The following is a 25,667-nucleotide window of genomic DNA, read 5'->3' as shown; positions in this document are numbered from 1 at the left end:
CTTTTCCGACTGGATTCCTTCAATTTTTCAGCGAGAACCACCGGTTCGGACGGCCAAGGATGGAGCGCCGCTGTCGCATCTCTGACAGAGGACGACCAAGGATAGAACGTCGCCGCTGCCGCTCGCCTCCCCCTCATCCCTTTCTCGCGTTTCCGGCAACAGATCTGTCCTCTCTTTCTCTCTCGCATCTCCGACAGCACCGGACGGCCAAGGATGAAGCGCCGCCGCCGCCGCTCGCCTCCCCCCATCCCTCTCTCGTGTTTTCGGCAACAGATATGTTCTCTCTCTCTCTCGCATCTTCGACAGCGGACGACCAAGGATGAAGCGCCGCCGCCGCCGCTCGCCTCCCCCTCATCCATCTCTCGCATTTTCGGTAGCGGACGGCCAAGGAGGAGCCGCCGCTGCAAATCTGCTTCGGTTACGCCTCGCATTTGGTTGGGGTGGGGCGCTCGTCGGAGAAGAAGTGGCGCCGGCTAGATTTTCCCTTTCGACAGATGAATGTCACTGGAAAATTAAAGGAATCCAGCCGGAGAAGATGACCAAAAAATTATTAAAAAAAACCGTTTAACGGCGTTAAACCGCCGTTAAACTCGTGGGTTTAGTTGCACCTTTTTTCTCGGAAGTTCAGGGAGGTCAGCGCGCCTTGACCGAGTATGGGGGGCTCAACACTTTAGGGGAGTTGAGTTCAGGGACCAATCTGCACATTTGCCCTTTTTAAAATTCACAATTTTTAACCGTGAATTCATCATGTTTCATTATATTTTAAAATAGTTTTGCAGAATAATTCTACCACATATTTGTATAATATGGAGTATTATATTCCCTCCAATTCGTTATATACGTCGTTTTGAGATCTTAAATTTTTTACAATTTCTTTGATGTTGTCATTTTATTCCGCAGATATCCCTATTTACATAAATGTCAAGTTCCCATTTCCCATCATTCTCAATTAATATTTGATTAATCTCATTTATTATATATTTAATTTTTTGGCATCAAATTATTCTAGGGGGCGAGGAGGTTTTCTTAAATTTTTACATCAAAATCATGAATGTGATAAAGAATAAATAATCATTTAATAAGATTAATTTGGATAAAATACTTTTTTAGTAGTAATAAATTTGCAGAAGCACAAAACGACATGTATAAGAAATTGGAGGGAAGTATTTATACTTAATTATATAGGTGTGTCAGTTGCTCTTGTAGAATACGAAGGAGAACAACATGGTTTCTCCAAGGTATGGTGCTCTCTATTCTCAGTTGTTTGTTGTCTAATATTACTCTGACTAAGATGTATATACAGGCGGAGAAGATCAAGTACGTTTACTCTCGAACCATCTATCTATTTGCACTTTTCAACTAACCATAGTATGTAAAATAAAACTAAAAAAAATAATTGAATAATTATAATATAGATTTTAAAGTTTTTGTGTACAATAAGAATTTGTTGAAAGTTTAATAATTTATTCTAAATGTAATTAAGCCTTGTTCAAAGTGTAGTGCTAACTTTGAGGAGAGGCACAACCAATCTCATTTAACAATTTCAAATAATTTTAAACAATTGATTTGCGACACAGACGGCGATCTTGGGATGGGAGCGGCGTCTGGGCCACCCAAGCAGAGGCGGTGGAGCGTCCTGTTGAACGTTCAATGCGATCTGCAATATGAAATGCGTCGTTGCAAAACAATTGATTTATTTTAACAACATAAAACTACATCCAATCCACATCTTTTTAGCTGTTGATGAATTTCTTCTCATTTTCTCTAAGAAATACTTTTTTTTTTAAATGTCTTCTCTAAGAAATACTTAACTCGTTAGAATCATATGCAACATAAAACCGAATTGGATGTATATGCTTAAAATTTCAAATCACGACGACGAATTATAAAATGAGCAGAATTTGAGTGGACTAACAAAATATCGGTTAAATCCGAACAGACTTCTGCCATTAGAGACCAAACATTTCTATCTATTTCGACATGCATCTGGTGCAAGGAATTGCGATGCTCTAAAATGGACATTGCTCAACTAGAGCATTCTTGAAATATAACACTATATTGATGAGATTTCGAAGCGAGTGTATACATCAGATGCTTAAGATGGCAAGTTTCCATTCATGTAAAATACAGTGCCAGCTCAAACTGTACAGTAAATATCCACAAGATTGTCAGCATTTTCACTTTAGTGCGAAGCTGAAGTAGATGATTTGAGGTCAAACCAACATCTAAAACACAAAGGCGTCGAGCTGCTGCAGTCTCATACATACAGAGACTTTAAGATCCAGAAAGAAATATCCATTTCATCATCTGAGATCCATACCAAGGCTTCAATTACTTTTAACTTCATCACAAACCAAAGGGGACAAGTGAAACCAAGCCTTTGTCCCGTCTATAACTTTGTTTGCTCAGTCTTGAATCGTGCAGTTGGAGTTGCTGGTTGACCCATGGAGGATCATTGTCTTGGATCCAGAGTGCCTCACCAGTATCCTTGTGCCTAAAGTCTGGTGCTCTTCCTTTCAATTTAGAGTTCCTATTATCCCACCACTCTGATGGATTAGCAAAAAATACTTGCCACAAATGAAGCCGGTCCCTACGCTTCTGCTCTAATGAAACTGCCAATTGAAGAAATTAGCAAATAGTTTGAAAAAAAACAAAAAAGATGGGCATAAAATTGTTCAATCGTATGCAGGTACACATGGTATGCAACCCCCTACCAACCCAGAGAAGAATCAGGTAAGAAGCAATGCGATCAGATGCTGGAGAGTGGAGAAGAACAAAAGGTAAAGAACGGAGGCACATATTTAGATTCCAAAGCGTATCATTATGTCATCAGCACAATGTATAGAGGAATAGTCCTCTATTGAATATTGAAACTGATTATAATTATTCCCACGCTTGAAACTTCATTCATATACAATGAAAAGTGAATCATGAAAGTGAAAGCAGAAGGGGTTGCTGAGAGAGCATCCATGGCTCAATCTTCTCAGCTAAAAGGATACATAGAAGAAACTGTACCTTTTGGTTCCAACTTGACAAGGTTTTGGCAGGCCAGCTCTGGAACATTTTGAGCAACAAAATTCATTTCTTTGACATCAACCTACAAATGTAAATTTTATCATACTAAGACACTATGAATCTTACATCCTTAAACTGCCCATAGGAGATGTTTTAACACACAAATATGCTGGACCAAAAGGAGGGTACAATTTTAGGTTTAGGTAGCAAAAGGAGGCTATACTTTTAAAGAATACATCATTGTTGAAAGAGCTGATATAACAGAAAAGTAAGAAAACTGCTACACCCCAATTACTTAGATGTACAAAATTTAACTCATTGAAAGCAATAAAAGAGACATAAATATCCTAATTATAACAAACACCAATTTAAATAAAGCTCATTTTAGAATGCAGCATTGCTTAATTCTTTTGCAAAAAATAAAACTAAAATTTGCAAGAAATAGGCAATTAATTTAGGGCAGCATTCCTCTTCAATTGAGGTTTATCCAGGCTCTAATTTCATTATTTACATTCCTTGTAGTCTCAAAGTAAAGAAAGCAAATGGTTATATTTTTGCTGTAAGTTTGGTCTCTCTCTAAACAGATTCTAAGGTCACGGCCCACCTAAACGATCTCGATTCCTTTATCATAGGTCAAACAAGAATTGGTATGAAAGCGAAGTTCCATTTAGAAGAATTGGAGACATTGCAGCAACTGGGAACTGTCTGATTATCATCGTTGTTTTCACTTTGTTTCCAGGAACACTTGGCCCTAACATGGTCAATACTTGTGGTCGGAAAATGGGGCATATCTACTGGAGGACTAGATTGACTCCATCAGGATCAAAGTTATCAAAGCTTAGATGGACTATAAAACTTGAGCGTTATGCTAAAATTTCAATGAGGCATATCGACAACATTAAATGCAAGAATTTTTTTACTGGAAATTGATGATCCACAAGGGGAATGTGACACTTTGGGCAGGAGGAAGTAAGGCAGCCCAGCTTGACTTCAAGAGCTTGAATCTCAGAAATTCAGCTTGGTTTTTTGCAAAATTTACAGGCAATAAATTAGGGTAGCCATCCTCCTTGATTGTAGTTGTCCAACTCTATTTTTCCTAGATGACTTTGCTTTAATCTCTATGTAAATACATATGATATGAGCAGTGAGCAGTGAATAATGAAAACGGAAAATTATCCTTTCTGTGAGATTTGGGTATCTCTTTAATGTAATCTAAGGTTAGACTTCCCTTAAAACAATTAATCCTCTTAAAAATCGCAGCACACATAGTACTTGATCATAACAACTTGACTTGGTAAATCACATCTGCATACCATGGGAAGCACAACAAAGAATAAATGAGACGGCCATCATTCAAGATGCTCAAAGCGTCATGAAAAAGGGCAATTCAATCTCACATGAAAGGGAATGGTCATCATCTGCACAGGTAGACAACTATTGCTCCAATTACAAGAAGCCACTTTGGCCTGAGTGGCCAGATTAAATACACTACAAGCGGTCAAGGAAGTGAAACAGCTAGTCAACTACAGCTGAAAATAAAGTACTACAAGAAAACAGGATACCACAGTGTACAAAATTGGATTCCCAACTTTTCATGGATCATAGGGCCAACTAACATAGTTTCTTGGTTGAAAATTTAGCCAATGAGTGTGAGCATAGCAGCTTGGCAGTTTTATATGTGCTAGGTGAGGCTGAATTGTGTTATTTTAAAATGGTGCAAGAGGAGCCAAACATGAAATGTGGGATTTTAAGACCACCTTAATGAAATAATGTTTTAGGAGAAGTGATGAGCTTGAAGCAACTGGGGACTACCAGTACCACCTTCATAAAATAAGGGTAGGAGAATCGGTGAACTTGAAGCAACTGGGAACTATGGAAGATTATCAATGCTATCGCTGTTAATCATTGGCACAGGCAAGGTTATTTGTGGAACTTTTTACTGCAGGACACGAAGACCGTCAGAAGAATGGAAATGCCAACTCCCCTAAATTTGATACAAGCAAGCAAGTTATACCTTCGGAAACAAACATCAATTGGAAATGGCAACTATCACATCCCAAATAGTTCTTGGAGCAACAAAGAAACAGCCCATGGTACCTAAAACTCTACTCGACCCTAAGAGGTTCCGATTCTAGAAGGCAAGCACAATCAGAACAGTTATCCCGTGTGGAGATCACAGAACCTTGAGTCAGAAGGTTAAACTACAACATTGACGAGGTGTATCAAACAAGCCATTGATGCAAAAGTCCTGATAGAAGGTTAACCAGCAAGTAGAATGTGATAGTTTTGGGATTCTATAAAGCGTAGTGCTACTTGAGAAGAATTTGTCATTTTTTATGAAGCTATTCTTGTCCTTATTTAGCTTACTTCTAGAGCTTGATCCTGGGAAATTCCAGTTTTTTTTACCAAACTTATACGTAATACTGTAAGCACTAATCATCCTCAGTGGCAGTTGTCCTAATTCTGATTTTCCATGCCATGCCATCCCATCACCCGATCCTTATCTGGAATTGACACAAGCTTAAAACTGAATTAGGTAATCTAGAAAAGAATTATATAGTTACATGAAAATATAGAACCCAATGAAAAAAGGTTGCTCCACTACTTTCTATGAGTATTTTTTGTTTTTTTGCGATAATTACCTTTGGTAGCTTCTTGGCACCTAATCATGTAAGAAGTGGATTATTCCATGAACACTTGATAACTAGTCCAAATAATTCCATAACCAAATAGAGAAATACTTCTCAGAAACGATTGAAAACCAATATAATGTATATACTATACACCAACTAAGAAAGTGCAGCGTGTTTCATCTAGAGTAGTACTTGTAGACAAGAGCTACAATAATATTAGGAGATAACAAACGAAATATAGAAAACTACCAGATAGTTTACAAACCAATTTGCAAATTAAATATAACAGCTCCTGAAGTTACTAACAATGCAAGTTGTTCGCAACTACAAAATCAGGAAAGATTTTCGCTATGCAAAAGACAGTTAGGTATTTATCTTTAAAGTTTCTTCTCCACACTAAAACGATTCATTTAACATTCATCAAACAATTGACGAAAGGTAAAATCTAATGACAAAGGTATCCAAGGGTAAACGTAAGATACTCTACGGCCACACCTAATATCTTGCTCCACCAAACAAGCCACATATAGGGGCGTATAATTTTCATGATTGATAAAATACATGATTGAGTATTTTTATCCTCATTACTAAGATATCTCCAGTCCTACCCTTTCAATGGGATGTGATGCAAGAAAATTTAGCTCAAATGATATAAATTATCAAGGGCCTTGAGATATCCCAAAGTTTCAATCCTGTCATAGTAAACAATGGATTAGCCTATACTATTTTTATTATATAGGCTAATCCTCAAAAGTAATCTCCCCCTTATAGTCAGTTTTAGTCCTGAACATCTGTCCCATTACGAAAGCCAAAACAAGAAGGGTTCGAAGAAGCATCATCTCAAAACAAAAACCTCAGGATTACTAGGGGAGAAGATGAGCGAATCGGACCTCGTAACAACGCACCGAGCTCCCGTCCTCGGCCAACTTAAGGTATGATTGTAGACGACCTGAAACGTAAACTAAATCATGTGCCTTCAAATGCTGGACGGATATTTCCGCCATTTCCTTCCGAAATTTCAGCAGCATCCTGCTAATTACACATGCAAAGTTTTATAACAATTTAAATTAACTAACTGAACAAATATGACGAAAGAATCTTCTCACACTAAATCGCGGTTGGGCGCTCTAACTCTGAGGAGAGTGTAGACGCCGAATCCAACGGCGGCGCTGCAAGCTTTGAGAGGATAATCTATGGCACCAATTAAGCTCACAAAGTTGTGCAAGTTTTCTAGGTAGCCGACAGACTGCAAATAATCACGGTAGCTGACAGTGGTAGGTCGCTGGAGCTTGAGGGCGCGCCGGTAAACGGCGCTTTCGACGTCTGAGTTTTCGGGCGCGTGGGTGGAGGGCCGGGCGGCGGAGGACGAGAAAAGGCGGGCAGAGAAGAGTGTCTTCTTCAATTGGAGAGAGAGAAGGGTAGTCCTCATCAAGTTGGGCTTCGGCGGCTGGTTTCATGTTGTAGGTTGAGCTTTTTAAATTTGGGAATCAGCAGTTGCGGCATTTTTCATTTAGAAGCCCACTTCTTAACTCCTGGGTTTTTTACTTCCTCAATTATTTTTTTAATAATTTCTAATTTTGGAGTAATATGATTTTTGAAGCTATAATTTTAATAAATAATTAAAAATATTCCTAATAAAGCTAAGTGGAGAAAAAATGTATTGAATAATTGAATTTTTATTATAAATATTAAGTGTGAATGAAGTTTAATATAAAAAGTAGGAAAGACTTAATTTTTGTGAACGAATAAAAGTAATAATAAGACTATAGTTTTATGGACGGAGCGAATATCACTTTTTTAGTAAAAATTCTTTAAGGCTCGTTTTGTTAATAGATAGTAAATAATATCAATTTGAAATAATATTATTATAAAAATGATTTTAGAAAAAAATGAATAATGATAAATTCTTAATCCTCTGTTTGGAAAATAAATTAAATTATGTATATGTATTGATTACTTAAATACAATTAACAAATAAGTGCAATAAATAAATTGTACTCCCTCCGTCCACGAAATATTGTCTTAAGGGAGGGAGGCACAAATTTTAAGAAAAATTATGTTATTTATTTAGTTAGTGAAAAAAGTGACCCACAAATAAAATAAAAAGTGGAAAAAAGTTAATTAAGCTAGTGAGTGAATAATGAGACCCACGTAATAATGACGGGAGAAAGAGATTCATAAGTTTACTAAACATATATTGGGACAACTTTTGTGGACGGATTAAAATGATAAATTAGGACAACATTTTGTGAACGGGGGAGTACTAATTAATATGCATAAAAAGTTTCTCCAATCTATCTTCTAAATAGGTTATTATTATTATTATTATAGCCATAAGTCATGTAATTTAGTTATTAAATCGGTTTGAAAATCAATAATAAATTTGTCAGAAATGAGAAGAACGAGCTAAGAACATGATATGAATTTGAAGAAGATGAGAGAGGGAGGGATTTCTTTTATACTCTATAGTATTTCTTAAAAAGCTTAATAGCCAATTTATGGCCCAAATTTAACGCTAAACTATTTACTCATTTCGTCCATAAAAAATAGTCTATTCTTGTTATTTTGAAATGTTTATAAAAATTAGTGTCTTTTTATTTTTGGACAATACCCATAATTTATTATTCTCGATACATATACTTATTTATTTTTACTACCATATGTTGGATCTCTTTCTCTCTCAATATATTTAATTATCATTATTAATACTACTACTTTTAAGTGAAATACTTTTTTCACTTATAATACAATTAACCATCAACCATTTTTATTAAAATTTATATCATTCTCTTCTATGAATTTTTTTTGGAACGAAGAAAGTATGAATTATCTTAAATGAGATAACATGTTAAAAAGAAGCTCAGTTTGACACCTATTATTTAAACACAATACCAATGTCAATTAACCCGGTCCCTCGACCCAAATAATAGTATAAATACAATTCAGGTTACACATGCTTAGAGCATCTCCAGCGTGGCCTCCCCACACCGGGTCGAGGCGCGTCGACGGACACCCGTCAGCTCTGGAGACCTGGGCGGGCTAGGTCGAGGTCGCGTCTTTGGGGCGACATGGGACGAAGGCGGAAGATATATGGCGCGTCCAACGGACGCGCCCCCTTAAAAAAATTGAAAATTATGTTTTTTCAAAATTTTAAATTGTTTTTTGTATTTTTTTTAAATTTTTTAATATATAAAATCTGACTGTTGGATTCAACGGTAGTATAGGTTTTCATTTTTAAAAAAAAAACTTTTTTATTGTTAGAAATAAGCTTGCGGGCGTTACAATGGAATAGGAAATGTAGAAGACCAGAATTACAGGGAAAAACTGTATTGAAATTACAAGAAAATAAAATCAGAAACAGTAGCCGAGTCGATGATGATCCTCTATCCGCAAGAAGAGATACGCCTCGGTAGTGCTCTTGATTTGTTTGGTGTGTCGTCTCAAAGATAAAACGGCTTCGTCTCGTGGGTAGCAGCACCGCAGACCAACAAACTCCGACGAACTTAAACGAGGCGAGAACAGAGCTTCGACTATGAATGCAGAGAATGCGTGTATGCAGAGATTCAGCACCGCATTTTCCAGTCTGAAACATATTCAGCATTTTTTTCTCAAATTTCTCAAATAGTCCGCATGATTCAATACTTACGGCTGCCGGTTGAGAGGGGAAGAGAAAGCGCGAGATCGGCGGCTCCCGATCATCACAGACAGAGAAAGAGGGAGGTTAGGTAGAGGTCAGTGGCACACGGCCTGGCATCCGGCCGCCGTGTGAAGCAAGGCGACGAAGAGAGCTTGCGGGAGTTTTGGAGTTTAAATCCATAAATCTGCCAATATTCTTCGCGTGTGAAATCTACACCATTATTCACTAAACAAACAAAAATTCAAAGTTTAAATCCACGAATCTGCCATTATTATTAAAGAATGCTTCGTCGTTTTCAAAGTTTTGAGGCGCCAACGAAATGTATAAAGCTACCTTCTTTTGACGGTTCGTCGTCGGAAATCACACGAATGAATCAATCGGTGGTCCAAGCTTCTGGAGCAAAATCACCGCTGCGCTGTGGTTGGAGGGAGGCGTTGGTTTGGTATAGCTAGGGTTTCAGACGTGGTGTGAAATGATGGGTACTAAATCCCTAAATTACCGTTGTGTTAATTGGGCAGTAATTCAGTAAATTTGTGTTTCCAAATTTGCCCCTCGGCGTGTTATAATCTTATTTTGGTGTATTTTTTTGTGTTTTCTTATTAAATCAGCCGAAATAATTTGATGATCCGGGCCGTTGATATTCACTAGATCAATGGTTAAGATTTCTTCTTTATTCTCTAATCTAAGGGTCTTCTCTATAGATACTAACCCTATATATAGATACTCCCTCCGTCCACGAAATGAGTACCCATATTTCCTTTTTCGTCCGTCCACGAAATGAGTACCCATTTCCCTTTTTGGCAAGTGTACCCCACACATCTCTTTAATTAATACACTCAAAAAGTGGGACTCTTAAACTATTCACACTACACTCCATACATTTCTTAAAACCCGTGTCGTCCACAAATGGGTACTCATTTCGTGGACGGAGGGAGTATATATTAAAAAATTTAAAAATAAGAATGAATGAAAATTGAGGAAAATTAGAATGGAGTACATATGATAGAATTTATTTTGTTGAAATATTTATATAATGATTTTTTAGATATTTAGTTTTTAAATATATCATGACTTTTAGATTTTTAATGGTTTTTAGATATAGAAATTGATTAAAATTTTGAAAAAAATAAGAATGAATGAGAATTGAGGAAAATTGGAATGAAGTGATTATACGATGACACGTGGAATATGATTTATTTTGCTTTTATATATATATATATATATATATATATATATATTTCATTTAAGATAATTCATAAATTTTTATTGTTAGTTATGGCCAATTGGACGTGTAAGTCTTAACTTCAAAATCAATTTTTTTGGGGGAGGAGCAACAAAGAGGATCGCCAAAAAACGTCCTTTTATCACAGTTCTTCTTCTCCTAATAATCTATACTACAAAAGGGACTCTTCAATTTAAAATTGATTTCAAAGTTAAAGGAAATTAATGTCATAATTCATGCAAAATTTAAAATCAATACATTAAAATCAAATTAACAGTCCATTAGTCCCTCAACTAACCGTCATTAATCTTTACATTTTAAATTTCTTAATTTTTTATTTTTCTCATTTTGTAGATAGAGCCTATTTTTTCTATGTTTATTTAATTATATTTTAAATGAAAAAGTAATACGCCATCCGGAAGAATATGCTTAGTTTGTTGTGCACGAGTTTTAATAAATGTTAAAAAACGTGTTATAAGTGAAAAAATAGACTTTCTTAAATGGATAAATAATGATGGGCTATATTGGTAAAATTGTAAATAAGTATTGAAAGTGATGATTAAAATTAACGGGTTAGTGGTGGGATCATGCCCAAAAAGGAAAGTGAGTATTATCTTCTGGAATGGATGAAGTAAATGTCTTGAATGAAAGATCATAAAAAAACTTTTACTCCCTCCGTCCACTAATTCATGACCTAAGGAGCAAAACACGGGTTTTAAGAAAAAATGTATTTTTATTAGTTGAGTGGAGAAAGGGACCAACAATTAATGTATTGTTTATTAGTTGAATGGAGAAAAAGTGTATTGTTTTGGGACTCACCAATTAAATATAAATAAAAACTTACTAAAAATGGATAGGCCTTGAGTTGGTGGACGTCCCAAAAAGGAAAGAAGGCCTTGAATTAGTGGACGGAGGGAGTAATTTGTTATATAACATGTAAAAAAATAGATTTAAAATGAACATGTTATGATAATTTAATAACGTATTAGATAAATTTAATTTTAAAACAGTAATATTTTTCTCGAAATGAGAAATCTTATTTTAAATTTTTTTTTTTGTTTTTTTTTTTCTGTATTTTAATTTTTCTTGAATTAGTAAATAAAGAATAAAATGTGAACATAACGAGCTAATTTAATACTAATTAGGGGGTGTGATAAATTATGTGGGTTAAGGATTGATAATTAGTAATTAGAAGGGCCATGTAGGAAATGAAACTTATGTAATTTAATGTGATGTTAGATAGATTAAGATAAAATCTAGATAACATTTTTTTTTTTGAATTGGTTGATATTTTAGATTAAAATTTAGATTAAATAGTTAAAATTACTATTTTAACCTTATATTAAATTAATTAAAAAAATAAAATACTACTCCTATGAGATCTGCTAGTCTGCTACCATTTTTGTTCCCGTCTTCAACCCCAACCCCCCCCCCCCCCCCCAAAAGCCCCAGCGCCCGCCGCACCGCCCCTCTCCTTCCAGCGCCAGTCGCACCGCCGGCCCCCCCACACCGCCAAAGAGAATCGGCGCATCACCGCCTCCCTCCCTCCAGCACCGACCCGCCCCACCGCCAAGAAGATTCAGCCCGCTGCCGCGTTCCTCCCTCCCCTGCAAACCCCCAAAAAAAGCAACAACCCATCTCCTCTCACTTCCCCTCCCCATCAAAATTCAAGATTCAGTCGCGCGTCGCCTCCTCCATATCCACATCTGGAAACCCAGACGACCCCTCCTCCTGGCGCCACTAACACCCACTCCTGCGCCGCCGCCCCTCCACCCATCCCCAATTTGGCCAGCGCCGCCCCTTCTCTCACTTCTCTTGCCGATTTCCCCAATTTTTTTTTGGCCGATTTGAATTTGAGGTTTTCTTGCCAATTTTCCCAAACACACAAGAACCCAATTTCTTTTAGAAAGAAGGAAATATATGGCCAACAAAGCACCCATTTTTTAAAATGAAACACACAAGATCCCATTTTTCTGTTGCTGCTTGTTGCAACAATCTCCTGCCGCTGCATTTTTCTTCAAGTGCAGGTGAGATGTGGATGGATCAAAGAAGGTAATGAATATAGGGCAAATTTGGAGAAAAAAAATATAACTTGATTTACTGTAGAATCAAGCTTCCCTAACCGAGGGAGACCCCGTGCCTGTATCCACGATGAAACAGTTATTTGGGCCCGTGCCGGACGTCTAATCCGGGCTTTGATATTTTTTTAGTTGGGAGTGGTTTGAAATTAAAGCCCAATTTAAAGCCCAGTTCTGTCCGACGGGGGTAGAAGTGTAATTTCTTGCCTCCATAAATAAGAACCCCGTGCTAGGGGTTTTTTCGCCTCCAACAATCTGTGCAGCGGCTCCTTCAAAAAAAAAAAAAAACAATCTGTGCAGCGGCTGCTCCTCAGTCTTTTCTCCTTTTGCTCTGCAGGTTCGCCGATTTGTTTGTTTTGTACTAGTGGTGATCCTTTAAGCGCTCTTTTCTTTGTCTTAATGGTGTTTTTAGCTTTTTGTTGTAAGCCTGTATGGTTGCTTCTGCTTTCAATTTGTTTACATGTGTCGTTCTTCATTCTTGCTCGCTTCCATTGTAGTTTTACGGCGGATTTATGTGAAATTCATAATTTAATTGCGCTCAGAAGGTTTTGTGAGTTTGATAGTAATTCATAATTGTATGGCGAATAAAACACGCGAGTTGCATTAATGTAATAATCTAGAATTATTCTGTGTTTAGGGCTTTGTAGTAAATTGTGTCTTGTAGTTTTGTATGCTGGTAGAAGCCTTTTTTTCGTTGCAGAAATCTTGAGTGCATTGATTGGTTTCTCGTGCAGATTAATTCAATAGGGCTCCTCAATTTATAATTAATTTGCATTCCGTCTTAATATTTCAGACATTCTCTAATTTTAGCCAACATATATTATTAGAACAATCCAGAGATGCCATCTCTTAATATCCTCTCAAACAGGAGCATCAGTTATGTATTGTGCAGATGCTATACAAAAATCTTTTGTTTGAGGAAAAGATCAAATTGGCTTAATATCTGGAGATTTATCTTTTTGCAGAATGGAATCGCAAATCAAGCATGCAGTGGTGATCAAGGTGATTGGCAGGACCGGATCCCGTGGGCAGGTGACTCAGGTCAGAGTGAAATTCATTGATGATCAGAACCGTTTCATCATGAGAAACGTCAAGGGACCGGTTAGGGAGGGCGACATCCTCACCTTGTTGGAGTCTGAGAGAGAGGCCAGGAGACTCCGCTGATTTCTCAGCATCATTTCTTCATGTGGCAATACTTTTTGCAACTTCATTTTGATGTATAACTAGACAAATTAAACCTCAAATGCAAGCACTTTACCCCAGTGGTTTGTTTAACATTATTTATGAGTTTTTGTGGTGGTAGTAGTATTTGTTGAACCTACAATTGTTTTTTGGGAATTCATTATTTTGCGTTCTATACGTGCTCTTATTTTCAGGTTAAAACATGTGATTTTGTGCAAAGTATTAGCTGTAATGGACAATTCTGTCGAGCTTGTTTTTTCTTTTATCTCTTTATACAATTGATAAAAAAAGGGGAAAGATTAAAAGTGGATTTTGATTTTGATTTTATTGTTGCAATGAACTAACATTAATTGTTTAAATAAATTCGGCAACAACTATTACCTGCGAATGACTTTTATTTTTAGTAATTTGGTGTTCGAATGTAGTGTTTATTTATAGAAGTCTTGAACCTTGACGATCACACATAAAAAATGTGCAAAAAGGCGGGCAAGAGCCTGCTTCAATTACGGAAGTTATGGGCCTTATGGCCATCTGAACACCAAGATTACACAATACTTGCTTTCTAAGCCCATAGGCCATAACAATTTTGCCTAACTTCAAGCTTTGATTAAGTTTTCTTGTTTATTATTTCTTCTTCATTGACTCGTGATATTTGTTACACATACACTTGTGTTTAAACATTTATTTATATTTGAGTCTAGTTGTGCCATTAATGGAGGATTGCGATACAAACACGGAATGCCTATCAAATTCTTAGACCCAAAGTTAATTCTTAGATTCAGGTAATTTTGCTAAGCACAGTATAAGAGCATCCGCAACGCACCCACTCGAGTGCCTACTCGAGTAGAGCTTTGCACTCGAGTAGGGCGTTGCAGGGGGGGCTACCCGAGTGATACTCGAGTCTTCGAGTATGCACGATGGGGGAGAGGGAAGGCGCGTGCAATGCAAAATTTGATAGAAAAAAATATATATTTTAAAAACCCTTTTTAATTTAATAAAAAAATAGAAAAAATCGAATTTTAAATTCAAAATTTGACTGTTTTCCTCGATCTCCGTGCTTTGACCGACCGTTTCATATATATATATTTTCTTCTTCTTCTCCTCTTTAAAAAACCCCTCCTCCTCCATTTATCCTCACATTTCTTCTTCTCCAATTTTCTTCTCCTCCATTTCTCTTGTAATTTTCTTCCTTCATGGATCCACACAACCCTTTCTATGATACTAATTGGTGCCCCGATCTCTCCGCCGATTATCACCCCGATATGGGGGGAATCAACTTGGAGGAGACCCCAGCCGAGGAGGAACCAGTCAGTGCAGAGCAAAGTGCCTCCAAACCAAAGAAGGGCGGCCGAAGGAAGGAAATGGCCAACAAAATCAAGCACGACAAGGAAGTAAGGATCCGTCATACTTACCTTCCCGAGCATACGGATCTCATCGTCCAAGTTTGGGCGGAGGAGACGAACAACGCCATCAGTGGGACGGATCAGAAGGGAGAGGCGTATTGGGGACGGATCCGCGCACGTGTCAACCCCATCATCGGCGTCGACCTTAAGATCCGGCAACTTCAAGGCCACTGGGCCCGAGTGAGTGCGGATGTGCGTCTCTGGGAAGCTATTTGGACGGAGACGCGCAACAATTGGCCTTCGGGCCATTCCGACGATATGCTCCGGGACAAGGCCCAAATCCTCTTCAAGGGTCGAAGCCCACAAAAGGCCGCATTCAACTATTGGAACGCGTGGAAAATTCTCCGGAACAATCCCAAGTTCAAGTCGATGTACCTCGCCGGAGACGTGCACGCCTCCAAGAGGACAAAGACTACAGAAGAGGGCGGCTTTACAACCTCGGCGTCGGGCGAGGAGATCTCTTTTTCCCGGCCCATTGGCAACAAGGCGGCGGCGAAGGCGAAAGGGAAGGCGTCAGCGTCGCAGATGAGCTCGGAGCCTTCACCCGAAATAGTGGAGAGGTTGGACAGGTCCGATCAACAGATGAGGGCATTCACCGCCCAGTACACGCGGAGGAATGATATCAAGGAGAGGGTGCTCGATATGAAGCTCCTGAACGCGGATACGACGCACATGACGGACGCACAAAGGGCATGGCACGCGTCCATAGTCGTCGACGTGCTCAGGCGTCGTGGTCTAGACTAGGATTTTAATTATGTAATTTTAATGATGATTTTTTATTATGTTTTAGGTGTTTTTAATTTTTATGTAATTTTTTATGATGTTTTAGGTGTTTTTAAATTTTATGTAATTTTTAATGATGTTTTAGTTTAATGGCGTATTTAACTATTAGAAAAATATGTTATTTAAATTTGAGCAATTAAATTTAAATGAAAAACATAAAAATCAAAACTAATGTTATCAAGTAGGCTATCAAGTAACCATAATACAGCACTACTTACTCAATGTGGTACCTCACTATCAAGTAGGCTATCAAATAAGCCCATTACAGATGCTCTAATCTAATATTTACTCGTAAGGTCATATTTGAGTTATTTCATATGAAATGTCTTATTTCATTCTAACATACCTAGCACATAACAAGCACCTTTCAACATAATTAATAAATCATAAGCACCTTTCAACATAATTAATAAATCATACTTTTTCTATCATAAAAAAAGGTATGCTTATTTTCTTTTGACCCGTGCCAAAAAAATATGCACAATTAAATCATTGACAAATCCAGTGTGGTACAATGGCCACAATTTTCTTTAAACAAATATTACTAAAATACTTAAATATTAAAAAATTACTTTTATTTTTTTATTTGTACCCTTTTTGCGTGATGTTAATTATTCTCGATGAAGTTTATTAAAACAAATAGTTATATGACTTATCATTTAGTGTTTTTACTCCTCGAATTGGTGTTCTTTTGATTGTTACTGCAAGTATAGAGAGAATATTTTTCGAAATAACTTATATCAAGAATAAGTTACGAAAGACTAGCTTAAGTAATCAATTTTTAAATAATTGTTTGGTCATTTTAACGGAGAGAGATGTTTTTCTAATTTTAATATTAATTTTTTTTACGTTAATGTTTATATAATTGTTTGTCGTAGACTCGCATCCCCAAATGTATATTTCTGAATTTGTTTCCAATAACAAAAATGAACCTCTTATTTCACTCATAATATATTCACTTAATATCTATTAAAATTTGTGCTAAAAAAATCTAAGCATACTCTTTTGAAATGTACAAAGTATAATACTATTATAAAAAAAATATTTTCTTTTCTAAACCTTATTGTAAATAATTTATTTTATACTTAAATCGTCTACTTTTATATCGGTACCAAAATAAATGAGACTTTTTGAAGAGGGAAATAAGTATATACCAAAATTCCATTTTTTTACTATGTGGAGCTTCCACACGGCGAGATTTTGTCAACCTTGAGTTCCCGCCTACGAAATTACACTAAGAAAAACGCATTTATTTATTCTTCGTCATTGACTTTGCACTACCAAATTCCGTACTTGAAATTGAATATATAAATAAAAAACAAATGTGTACGCACTAGCAACAAGGTCCACCATCGAAGGGAAAAAACAAGCAGATATGCATCAACTTTTATCGAAAATTCTTAGGTAGGGAAGGTTGACTTCAACAGCCAAGCCACGAAAAAAACCATTCTCTGCTACTATGGCCCCTACGTTTGTATTCATTGATGTCTCCGCAATTTGATTTCTCGATTTCGTTATTATGCCTTCGCTCTGGACTGCACTGTCTCTGTCGTCGTCGTCCACTCGCAAGCGGCCGTTGAAGGGCAAGGGCAAGAGCAAGAGCTCTAACGATATTTTCATCAATGATCAGAAGAGAAAGCTAAATCGACAGAGGAAGTTGAGGCATGTCACTGACGATGAAGTCGGCGTCAATTCCTCTGCTGCTGATGACAAATCCCAGTCCTGGCCCGTTTCTCCGGATTCGGGCTCCGGGCCTGCCTCTGGGGCCCGAACTCCTCACCCCGCCGCCTGCGACGGCCACTGGTCCAAGTCGGCGGTGCCGCAGCCGCTGCCCCGCCCTGAAATGAATCATCATCTTCCCCAGACCGATTGTTCCAGAGACCCTCTTCCGATTGCGAGGTTATTCATTTTATTCGTTTTCACTATTTACTTTGCAGGAATTTAATGTGCTGCTAATCAAATCAATTTGGTAGACTGCAATGGGGAATTGATGTTGAGATATAATTGTTCAGTAAGTAGTATCAAGACACCCTCAGATTGACTTCTCCTGCTTCAGTTGACTCCACCGATGTCAGATGCTCTTCAATTATAAATGTTAAACCTACAATCAATTCAACTTTTAGAGATGTTATCATTTATGTAGGTAACGAGCTGCGTGTCTTAAAATTGTGGATGATCATGAATATATATACACAATAATGGGAGATTCTTGCCTGAGTGGTGTGAAATTGTTGAAAAATCAGGATTCAGTGTAACTGCTGTATAAATGGATGAAGGGTGATTATTAGTTATTAATCTCATTAAGGATGTAGTTCTCATTTTATCCATACCCTGTATATATATGTGTATGTGTGTGTGTGTGTTAATGGTATTGAATTTTGTAGAAAGCATTCTCCTCAAATTTATGGAAAGACGACTGATGATATTGTTCGGAACAACTATCTATATCCAACATACCGTCGCAGAGGATTCCCTCAAGAGCTGCATCTTGATACTGCAGCAAATGAATTTGATCTGCATTTCCCTGCTAGGAGTGCTCCTAGCAGTGGTTACTCGAGTCCACTTCTTAGCCCACAAAAGTATAGGACAGTGGACCTTTTCCGCCCTTCGTTTCAGGCCTCGTCAGCTTGGGAGACTTCGGCTTCAGATAGAATATCTACATCGTACAAAATATCACCAACGCCTACTCCTGAACACTCACCTCTGCATAGCCCAACCAACCTTGGGAACACCAAAAACTCTAATGCTGTTTTTGTACATTCACATAATAAGTCTCTCGCTGAAGGTCTTGCAGCAAGGCCCGATGCTAATAATGTCAATGTTCACCCATTGCCCCTTCCACCATCTGTTTCTTCTAGGCCATCACCTACTACACGGCACAGCATTGACAGATTGGATTTTCCGTCTGTTAGAGGCCAGTGGCAGAAGGGGAGACCAATAGGTCGTGGTACATATGGAAATGTTTACATTGCAACACACCGGTATGTAAAGCGGTAGTTGAAAATCTTTTGCTATGTTAGCTTGATTCGTCCACCTCATCTTAGGATCCTCTTTCTGTTAGTGAAACTGGAGCTACATGCGCGGTGAAAGAAGTCGAGATGATACCTGATGACCCTAAATGTGAAGAATGTATAAAGCAGTTGGAACAGGTTACTCCGAGGTCTTTAACATCTTCATACTTAAGAATGCACTATTTAATTTGCTTGGATAGGTTCATCATTGTTTCATTCTCTTCTTATGGCTTCATGATTTGTGGATCAGGAGATCAAATTTCTCAGAGACTTTAAGCATCAAAATATTGTACAGTATTATGGGTGTGAAACTGTAAGTAAACCTTTTGATTTACACTATTCTCTACCCTCTCAGTGAATGTTATATTTTTATCCCTTTCAATAACTATAAGGAAAACAGCATATTTTGGATGCTGTCGTTGTATTTCAGTGAACTGATTTCCGGAGCAAAATTTGTTGCAGATAGAGGATCGTTTTTGCATATATTTGGAGTATGTGCATCCGGGATCAATTAGTAAGTATGTCCAAGAAAACTCGGGAGCTATGACAGAAAGTATTATTCGGAATTTTACACGCCATATTCTCTCTGGGTTGGCTTACTTGCACAGCAAAAAGACAATACACAGGTTAGTTTAGCTAGTAGGAGGTGCATTTTACTAATTGAAAGGTAAACAATGACTTACCAGCCAATAGTTAGAAATTTCCATAAAGGTTGATTGGGGGAAATAATTAACATTATTATTGGTGCTTAAACATTCTGAAGTAGCCACCAAGACTAAATCTGGGTGATTCATTATATAACAGGGATATCAAAGGGGCAAATTTACTTGTCAATGCAGCTGGTGTTGTCAAGCTAGCTGACTTTGGATTAGCAAAGCACGTAAGCTTACTCTCTTGTGTTGCATCAGGCAGTTTAAATCTAACTATTGAAGCTTGGACTTAATGCTCAACTCTTAGCTCTTAGTTCATGTTTGAGCTAAGGGGACTGATTTTCCTTTATCATATTGGTTTCATCTCCCTCAATTTTTAGTGACTTCAAACTCATTTCACTTTTAAAGTTTGAGACATTTCAGTTGTAAAATACTTGCAATAGCTTATAGACAAGGTTCTATGATTCTGATTGAGCAGAATGACTCGTCACAATAAGAGGATTTGTTTAGTTAACAGGCTATTTTGTTTTGAAGTTGATATTTAAATATCTCATCCTATCTAAATGAACTGTAAAATCACCCTTATGATATTGTTATTCCTGTTTCTTTCTCCCTAACTCCTTTCTTTTTTGTCCATGGGCATAAAATATGTCATTCAAATATATGTTTCTGAGGAAGATTAAACTCTTGAACAATTAGTTCGGACAGGAGCAGTAGAATTTTTCATCTTTGAGTAACTTTGTCGACTACTTTGTACTATTTTCGTACTTCTAAATGAATTCACTAACCGGCTTTGACGTATCCTTGTTCATCCAGCTCACAGATGGAATTTATCTTTCTTTGAAGGGTACTCCACATTGGATGGCTCCAGAGGTATCTCATATCCTTTTCACTACTGGTATGGTGTAGCTGGCTGGTTACACATGTCTGATTTATTGTCTGTTTTCTGAAGGTATTGCAGGCTGTAATGCGAAAAGATTCAAATCCGCAGATGGCCTATGGTGTGGACATCTGGAGCGTGGGTTGCACAGTTGTTGAGATGTTGACAGGGAAACCTCCTTGGGGTGATATTAATGGGGTATGTTTCTCACGCCATGTCCCTGAAGGTTTATTGTAGTATCTTTCTTAGAAGTGTATTGGGCTAAAGCAATATCAGCATACACTAATGAAGTGGTGAGTTTGGTGACATATTACGAATGTCCTGAAAATCACAAAATTGATCTTAAAAGATTAAACTGGCAATTGACGGATTTATCTCTATTCATTATGTTATACCTCAATGATGTTGCTTTCACCCTTGTAAACCATGAATTTGCATTACTTTTGTGATGATAGGTACAAGCAATGTTCAACATATTGAACAAAACACCACCAATACCAGAAAATTTATCTTGTGAGGGGAGGGATTTCCTCCTATGTTGCTTCCAGAGAAGACCTGAAGACCGACCTTCAGCGTTTGAGCTGCTTAAGCATCCATTCTTAAGAAGTTCACAAGAACATGTTTCTGCAGGTTTTGTGCACGAATTTTCTGGACTGAAACTCAATGTGAGTCTCAAAATCAAGGAATCTTAAGCATGCTTGGACGTACATTCTTCTAATATCCATTATTTAGATCTAATCAAACATCCGTTGCCTTTGGAAACAAAGAAACTGACAGAGGTCGTAGATAGTTCATGCGACCAGACTCGATGGAATAAGGAGACAGCACCACTCTCGTCGATTACAAGAATCCAGCACGGAAAATTGCCTCTACACAGTGGGTAAGTGATTCCATCCTTTTCTGTTCACTTAGGGTGTGCTTACTTTTGAGGATTAGTTAGATAGATAAAAAATAGTATAGGCTAATCCATTGTTTACTGTGTTGTGTTAGAACTTTGGGATATCCCAAGGCCTTTGATAATTTATATCATTTGAGCTAATTTTGTTTGATTCGTATCTTATTGAAAGGGTAGAATTGGAGAAGTCTTAGTAATGAAGACCTTATGCTGCAATGCTTAGGAGAAAGAGTCCTCTAATCAGTCAGTTACTTTTGAGTCATGGCAAACTTGTTTAATTTTGCAGGGAAACGAGCCGACAATCTTGCGCCGAATGCGCAGACACAGCGGTACTGCCCCATCACTCTCCCCGTTCTACTCTTGAAGTCCTTCCTCGTATGTCTTTGGCGGAGCTCAGTCGATGTTCAAACACTAGTAGCCCTTCAAATGTAGAGAATAATGTGCTTCTTGGAGCTGCGAATAACAATATCTACGGCTTCTCCTGCAAGGGGAACATCACTTTACACATGCCGAAAATGCCAGAAAGAAAAAAACATAGCAGCAGTGTAGAACAAGAAATAAGTTAGCAATATATTTGATATTACGTACCTTGTTCTTGTTACAAACCCAATGAGGTTCTGATATTTCTAGGTATTTATTGATGCTTTAGGTGCTGATTAGAGGAAAATTCTTTGTACGGTGAATTTGTAGATGTACATAACACACATAAAACCTATGGATCGATTTCTATATGAGCCGATTGTTAATCTTACTTTTTCTTTTTCTTTTTGATAAATTAACAATTAAATAAGCAAATTTAAAGACAGCATCATGGTGAACTTTGAACCCAATTTTTTTGATTTTAGGCATTAAGCACTCTACAGCTAGGTCACCCGTCTACACGCACACACACTAATCTTACTCTTAATTACAGAATAGTTAGTCATAATTTGTATTTCCGATTTTCATCGTTTTTTTCTGACAATGTCTCTAATATGTGCTTTTATTTTAAAAATCCTCAATTTTGAAAACTAAAATATATTTATGTCCTTTTCATATAACATACTCCATCAGTCAATAATAAAAGATTTAAGGAGGGAGTGATACAAATTTTAAGATGGAGTTGTTGAGTGTATTGAGAATGTGGTGTAATTAGTGTTGTGTTGTTTTAATTTATATTGAGAGTGATGGAAAAATGAAAAAGTAAGGGTAAATGAGGTATTATGAGATGTTGCGCGCGCGCGCACACACACACACACACACACACACACACATATATATATATATATATATATATATATATATATATATATATATATATATATATATATGGGCGCGCTCCAGTGAGACCCCTTATTTTTCGTGTAACACTGAGGACAATGAATAAGATATATAATATTAATGAACAAAACTTATATCTAACGAACAAGATGTATATACTGATGAAAAACAAAATTTAAAAAATTAGTTATGAACAAGACATATATACTGATGAACAAGGCAGTATATACTGATGAATAACAAAATTTAAAATATTTTGCTCCCTCCAGGATTCGAACCATGCGAAAAAAAATTATCCCTCTAAATACAATATTAGCCATAGAATTGATAAAATAAACGCACCAAATCGTGCCCTAGATCTCACTATATATTTAAATTAAATTTGGTCCTATATATGAATAAAAGTTGGTTTAAATTTTAATTTATTCATCAATAATATTATCAATTTTCATAATACATTACAAAAAGACCAATGATCAAGTAAACTTTCTGAATTCAATAAGTAAAATCAATTCATTTGTATAATAATATTTATATTTTTTACTTTTATCAAATAAAATAACATTGATTACACATGCAATGCCCGTTCTTTTTGGTACTTTACACTAAAAATTAATAGCAAGAACAATAGTGATAAATGGAAGAAGAAAAAAAAGAAATCAAACTTAAACCTAAGAGGGCTAGTTCCTCAAGAGATTAATTTGTATGAAATCTCATGGTTTGACTTGGTTTCCCATAAGAATCTCAGTTTGAGCATTTCTTTCTCCATATTTTTCTAGCAGAACAACCCGAGAATTGATCATAATTAACTGTTGGTTTCTTTTACGTGTTTCTTTATTTTAGGTGTAATATTCGGCATGGAGAATTCAAGATTGAAAACTCAGGTAGTAAATCCAAAGTGTGGCATTATTTTTGTTTAAGAAAAATGTAATACTCTTTGTGTGTGTGTGGGCTCTTATGCATGCATGCAGATGCAGGAGGTGTGGGTGACAAAATCGCCTAAAAGGTCTCCACTGATATTAAGTATGGTGGTCTTAATCTTGGCCACCATTTCTGCATTGTACATCTTCTCAATCCGCATCAGTATTCTGGGACAAGTCACAATGCTAAAGATTATTGATCATCGATGTGGAATCCAAGCACCTTATTTACATTTTCCTGATCCTGAAACATTTGAAAGGTTAATTAAGAGTCGATGAGTAGCTACGTGTGTGTGAAGTCTTAAATATTGATGGAACGGGTTGATGTTTAGACAGGAATGTGCGTGCAATCCGGTGTTGTACTTTGCGATCGTGTCGATGCAGAGATCTGGGAGTGGATGGTTTGAGACGCTGCTCAACAGCCATGTGAACTTGAGCTCCAACGGGGAGATTTTTGGGGCACGAGACAGAAGGAATAATGCTTCTGTGATTTATAAGATTTTGGATCAAGTTTACAATCTTGATTGGTTCAGCAGTGCTTCCAAGAATGAATGCACAGCTGTTGTTGGTTTCAAATGGATGCTAAATCAGGTCATCATCTTCTAAAACCATCTTCTACATTACACACATTTAATATTAGTTAAATGGGGTGATTTAATTAAGCTAGGGATTGATGGAGTATCATGAAGAGATAGCAGACTACTTCATCAAAAGAGGAGTTTCCATAATATTTCTCTTCAGAAGAAATCTTCTTCGCAGGATGATTTCCTTGCTTGCAAATTCCTATGACAAGGATGCCAAGCTGCTCAACGGTACTCATAAATCCCATGTTCATTCACCACATGAGGTCTCTCTCTCTCTCTCTCTCTCTCTCTCTCTCTCTCTCTCTATCTCTCTCTCTCTCTCTCAATATATATATAATATGTCATAATACTTGCAAGAGTAAGTGATATATGGAGTTTGTTGCAGGCACAAATACTTGCAAGATATAAACCGAGTCTCAACGTAACGACGCTTTTATCGAATTTAAAGTCAGCAGAGCGAATGGTAGCAAAAGCATTGGAATGTTTCAAGACCACAAGACACGTTGTCTTATACTACGAGGACATACTAACCAATCGCACGGTAGCTTTGCTTAATTAATTTTATAAACTCACTGAATTAACATAAATAAATTTTGTTTTTGAATTTTGACTAGTACAGAAATTAGTAGACGTTCAAGATTTTTTGAAGTTGCCAAGACGAAATCTAACAAGCTTCCAAGTGAAGATACACAGTGGGCCTCTCTCAGCACAAATCAACAACTTCGATCATGTTCGGGAAAAACTCACGGGAACTTCATACGAGAAATTCATCACAACAGACTACGAATTATGAATTATTCTACTTTCAAGAAATGTTCAACTTCTATAAATTTGTAATTCTACTAGCTATAGATCGCCAAATTGGAGGAGAGTTTTCTTGTTTATGGAACACTATTTTTTCCACTTCCAAGGGATTGTAATTGTCTTTTTTGTTTTTACTATTTCTGGCAAAGCGGGAAAGCATCCTGATTATGAATTGAGGCTACTAACGACATATTTTATTGGTTACTCTCCTTTATTACAAAATATAACTATTTTTATTGATCTTTTTCTCTATCACAAATTCTCCTCTTAGACCGGATATATAGGTGAGACGGATCGGATCGGGGCTTGGGAGCAGGTCTGTGCGCGGGTCGAGGTGGATCTGGGCGCAGGTCTGGGCCAAATAATTCAAAGTAATTATTATTGTGATGAAAAGTAATTAATCGACATGAAGAAAAGTAATGTTTTTAAATATATATTATCTTTTTTATATCAATAACTATTTTTTGTCACAATAATACTTACTTGACCAAAATAAGTACACCGCCATTGCGCCCTTTGCTCCACGCCCACACCCTCCGCTGGTCTACAAGTCATAAAAATTAGTTGAAAAATATGAATTATTCGAAGTAATTATTATTATGATGAAAAGTAATAATCGACATGAAGAAAAATAATATTTTTGAAACATTACATCTCTTTATGTCTATAATTATTTTTTCTTATAATAACAATTATTTTTATGGCCCTCT

At 36.9% G+C, this 25,667-nt stretch overlaps 4 protein-coding genes across 7 annotated transcripts; 3 read left to right on the top strand and 1 right to left on the bottom strand.

Moving 5' to 3' along the window:
* Positions 1-246: 246 nt before the first annotated feature.
* Positions 247-13,944, top strand: LOC131010386 (40S ribosomal protein S28-2-like). Its single transcript, XM_057937890.1, has 3 exons — positions 247-250; positions 12,872-12,922; positions 13,551-13,944. The coding sequence occupies exon 3, from the start codon at positions 13,552-13,554 to the stop codon at positions 13,747-13,749; it is 198 nt and encodes a 65-aa protein (XP_057793873.1). The 5' UTR covers positions 247-250; positions 12,872-12,922; position 13,551; the 3' UTR covers positions 13,750-13,944.
* LOC131010365 (protein OSB1, mitochondrial-like) lies at positions 2,038-7,145 on the bottom strand. 2 transcript variants are annotated; one of them, XM_057937860.1, is made up of 4 exons: positions 6,755-7,145; positions 6,539-6,680; positions 3,016-3,097; positions 2,038-2,612 (listed from the first exon to the last, which is right to left on the bottom strand). In XM_057937860.1, exons 1-4 carry the CDS (start codon positions 7,075-7,077, stop codon positions 2,347-2,349), a joined length of 813 nt encoding a protein of 270 aa, XP_057793843.1. In that variant the 5' UTR covers positions 7,078-7,145; the 3' UTR covers positions 2,038-2,346. The 2 variants fall into 2 exon arrangements, with proteins under 2 accessions (XP_057793843.1, XP_057793844.1); XM_057937861.1 differs by having other exon boundaries at positions 6,539-6,677; positions 6,755-7,142.
* A 3,343-nt stretch (positions 13,945-17,287) lies between the features above and the next one.
* On the top strand, positions 17,288-22,140 carry LOC131010319 (mitogen-activated protein kinase kinase kinase 5-like). 2 transcript variants are annotated; one of them, XM_057937782.1, is made up of 11 exons: positions 17,289-17,852; positions 18,338-18,934; positions 19,015-19,102; positions 19,215-19,277; positions 19,427-19,590; positions 19,769-19,844; positions 20,431-20,487; positions 20,567-20,692; positions 20,950-21,159; positions 21,262-21,374; positions 21,676-22,140. In XM_057937782.1, the coding sequence occupies exons 1-11, from the start codon at positions 17,473-17,475 to the stop codon at positions 21,953-21,955; spliced, it is 2,154 nt and encodes a 717-aa protein (XP_057793765.1). In that variant the 5' UTR covers positions 17,289-17,472; the 3' UTR covers positions 21,956-22,140. The 2 variants fall into 2 exon arrangements, with proteins under 2 accessions (XP_057793766.1, XP_057793765.1); XM_057937783.1 differs by lacking the exon at positions 21,676-22,140 and having other exon boundaries at positions 17,288-17,852; positions 21,227-21,365.
* An 808-nt stretch (positions 22,141-22,948) lies between these two features.
* On the top strand, positions 22,949-25,382 carry LOC131010353 (uncharacterized). Of its 2 annotated transcripts, none has more exons than XM_057937844.1 (6): positions 22,949-23,533; positions 23,621-23,829; positions 23,902-24,160; positions 24,237-24,416; positions 24,539-24,694; positions 24,768-24,915. In XM_057937844.1, exons 1-6 carry the CDS (start codon positions 23,507-23,509, stop codon positions 24,777-24,779), a joined length of 843 nt encoding a protein of 280 aa, XP_057793827.1. In that variant the 5' UTR covers positions 22,949-23,506; the 3' UTR covers positions 24,780-24,915. The 2 variants fall into 2 exon arrangements, with proteins under 2 accessions (XP_057793827.1, XP_057793826.1); XM_057937843.1 differs by having other exon boundaries at positions 22,954-23,533; positions 24,773-25,382.
* The last annotated feature ends 285 nt before the right edge of the window (positions 25,383-25,667 follow it).

This window comes from Salvia miltiorrhiza, chromosome 2, assembly GCF_028751815.1.
Source record: "Salvia miltiorrhiza cultivar Shanhuang (shh) chromosome 2, IMPLAD_Smil_shh, whole genome shotgun sequence".
Lineage (NCBI taxonomy): Eukaryota > Viridiplantae > Streptophyta > Magnoliopsida > Lamiales > Lamiaceae > Salvia > Salvia miltiorrhiza.
Note: the sequence above shows the minus strand (reverse complement) of the source record. Positions and strands in the feature narration are given on the sequence as shown.